At 48.9% G+C, this 1,841-nt stretch overlaps 1 protein-coding gene across 1 annotated transcript; it reads left to right on the top strand.

The window, feature by feature from the left end:
• Positions 1 to 365: 365 nt before the first annotated feature.
• On the top strand, positions 366 to 1,493 carry LOC112969675 (prolactin-releasing peptide receptor-like). The gene has a single exon (XM_026073181.1). It carries the CDS (start codon positions 366 to 368, stop codon positions 1,491 to 1,493), a length of 1,128 nt encoding a protein of 375 aa, XP_025928966.1.
• The last annotated feature ends 348 nt before the right edge of the window (positions 1,494 to 1,841 follow it).

The following is a 1,841-nucleotide window of genomic DNA, read 5'->3' as shown; positions in this document are numbered from 1 at the left end:
AATAGCCAGGAGGTGGTGGCACTGGTGCTGTCGTGACATCTCTGTCTCCACATCCCATCAGGCTTAAGGGATGAGAGTGCACCTAGGGTTTGACCTCTGGCTGCTAGGACAGCCCTACTGCAGGCCAATGGAGATGCCTAACAGACAGTAATCTCTGGGCTATTCTGACATATGGCAGAAAACCATACCCTGCCCTAAATCAGGACCAGCTAAAGACAGCCCAGCATCACCTTTGCTAGCCCAGGCTTTGGCAACCAAAGGGGACCTAGGCCCTGGAGATGGGTTCCTCTGTCCCAAAAGTACAAACAGAGCACATTTCTTTCCTCTTCAGGACTAACAAATTTGTCTCTGTTTGACTTTAAAGCATGGAGAAGCAGAATCTGTTACAGGAGAGACCTAGCACAGTTTACAGTCAGCTCCCAAATGATTCCTGGCAGAACAGCTCAGCACCTCTGTTCACTGGCCTGGACCTCCTCTTGGAGCTGAAACCACTCTTCATCCCTCTCTATGCCACCCTGGTGACAGTGGCATGCACAGGGAACCTCTTCCTCATCCTTCTCATTGCTCTCACCAAGAAGCTGCACTGCACCACTAATTTCCTGATAGGGAACCTGGCTGCGGCTGACTTCATCATGTGCCTCGCCTGCGTCCCGCTGACCGCGTCCTACGCCTTCGAGATCCGGGGCTGGCTCTTTGGGATGGTCATGTGCTACTTTGTCACCTTGATGCAGGCTGCCACCGTGTTTGTGTCAGTGCTGTCTCTGACTGCTATTGCAGTGGACCGATATGTTGTTGTTGCTTACCCTATTCGCAGAAGGATAAGCCGCAAGTCCTGCATCTGCATTGTGGCTTTCATTTGGTTACTCTCTATTATGGCCTCCGTTCCCACTTCGCTGCACACCCACTACCTGGATCTCAACAAGATTGGCCATGACATGATCATCTGCGAAGAGTTCTGGAAGCATGAAGAGAGAGAGAGGCTGCTGTACTCGTGCTTGATGCTCCTCTTGTCCTACATGCTCCCACTTTTGGCAGTATCAGTCTCTTTCTGTGCCATTTCTTACCACCTCAGGAAGAGAAATATCCCAGGTGCTGCCTACCCCTGCCAAGTCAAATGGACCAAGACGAAGCAGAAGACCTTCAGGGTGCTCACCATATCAGTGGTGTGCTTTGCTATCTGCTGGCTCCCCCTCCAGGTGGTAAACTTCATCAGAGACATCGATGAGGAATTCACCATCCTGGACAAGAGGTACGTGAACATCATCCAAGTCTCGTGTCACTTGGTTGCCATGAGCTCTGCCTGTTACAACCCTTTCATCTATGCCTCCCTCCATGACAAATTCCGATTCCACCTTAGCAGCTACTTTTACCACAAGAAGAAGAGCTCCAACATTATGTCTTGCAAGGCATCTCGATTCAATACCTGCTCCACCCTGGCAGATGCTCCTATGGGGTTCTCAGATAAGATAGCTTTGAAGACTAGAGTCTCTTAATTGAAATGCCCAAGAAGATCAGTTTTGCTCTTGGACCTGATGTGCACCTCTTTTTTGCTTTAGGCAGGACATAGAAGCCCATTGTTCAAGCCTGGTGATATTGATATGTCGCTGTTCCCCAAAAGAGAACTCTCATGCCTGACAGCTGAGAAGTATGGGATTTGTGTCTTCAAGGAGCAGCTCTTCTGAGCAACTCAAGTATATTTTGGTCTTTGTGAAAAACAAGTGCAAAAACAAGCACAGCAATCATGCAAATGCAGATTCTGAGCCAGATTTACTTGCTCTCCTTCTGTGTATAGAAATGCTAAAGGAGTGGTAGGTGCTTCTAACTGACTTAATTCAAGACGC

The sequence above is a fragment of the Apteryx rowi genome, unplaced genomic scaffold, assembly GCF_003343035.1.
Source record: "Apteryx rowi isolate R43461 unplaced genomic scaffold, aptRow1 scaffold_363, whole genome shotgun sequence".
NCBI classification, from domain to species: Eukaryota; Metazoa; Chordata; class Aves; order Apterygiformes; family Apterygidae; genus Apteryx; species Apteryx rowi.
This window is presented reverse-complemented; position numbering and strand designations above follow the sequence as displayed.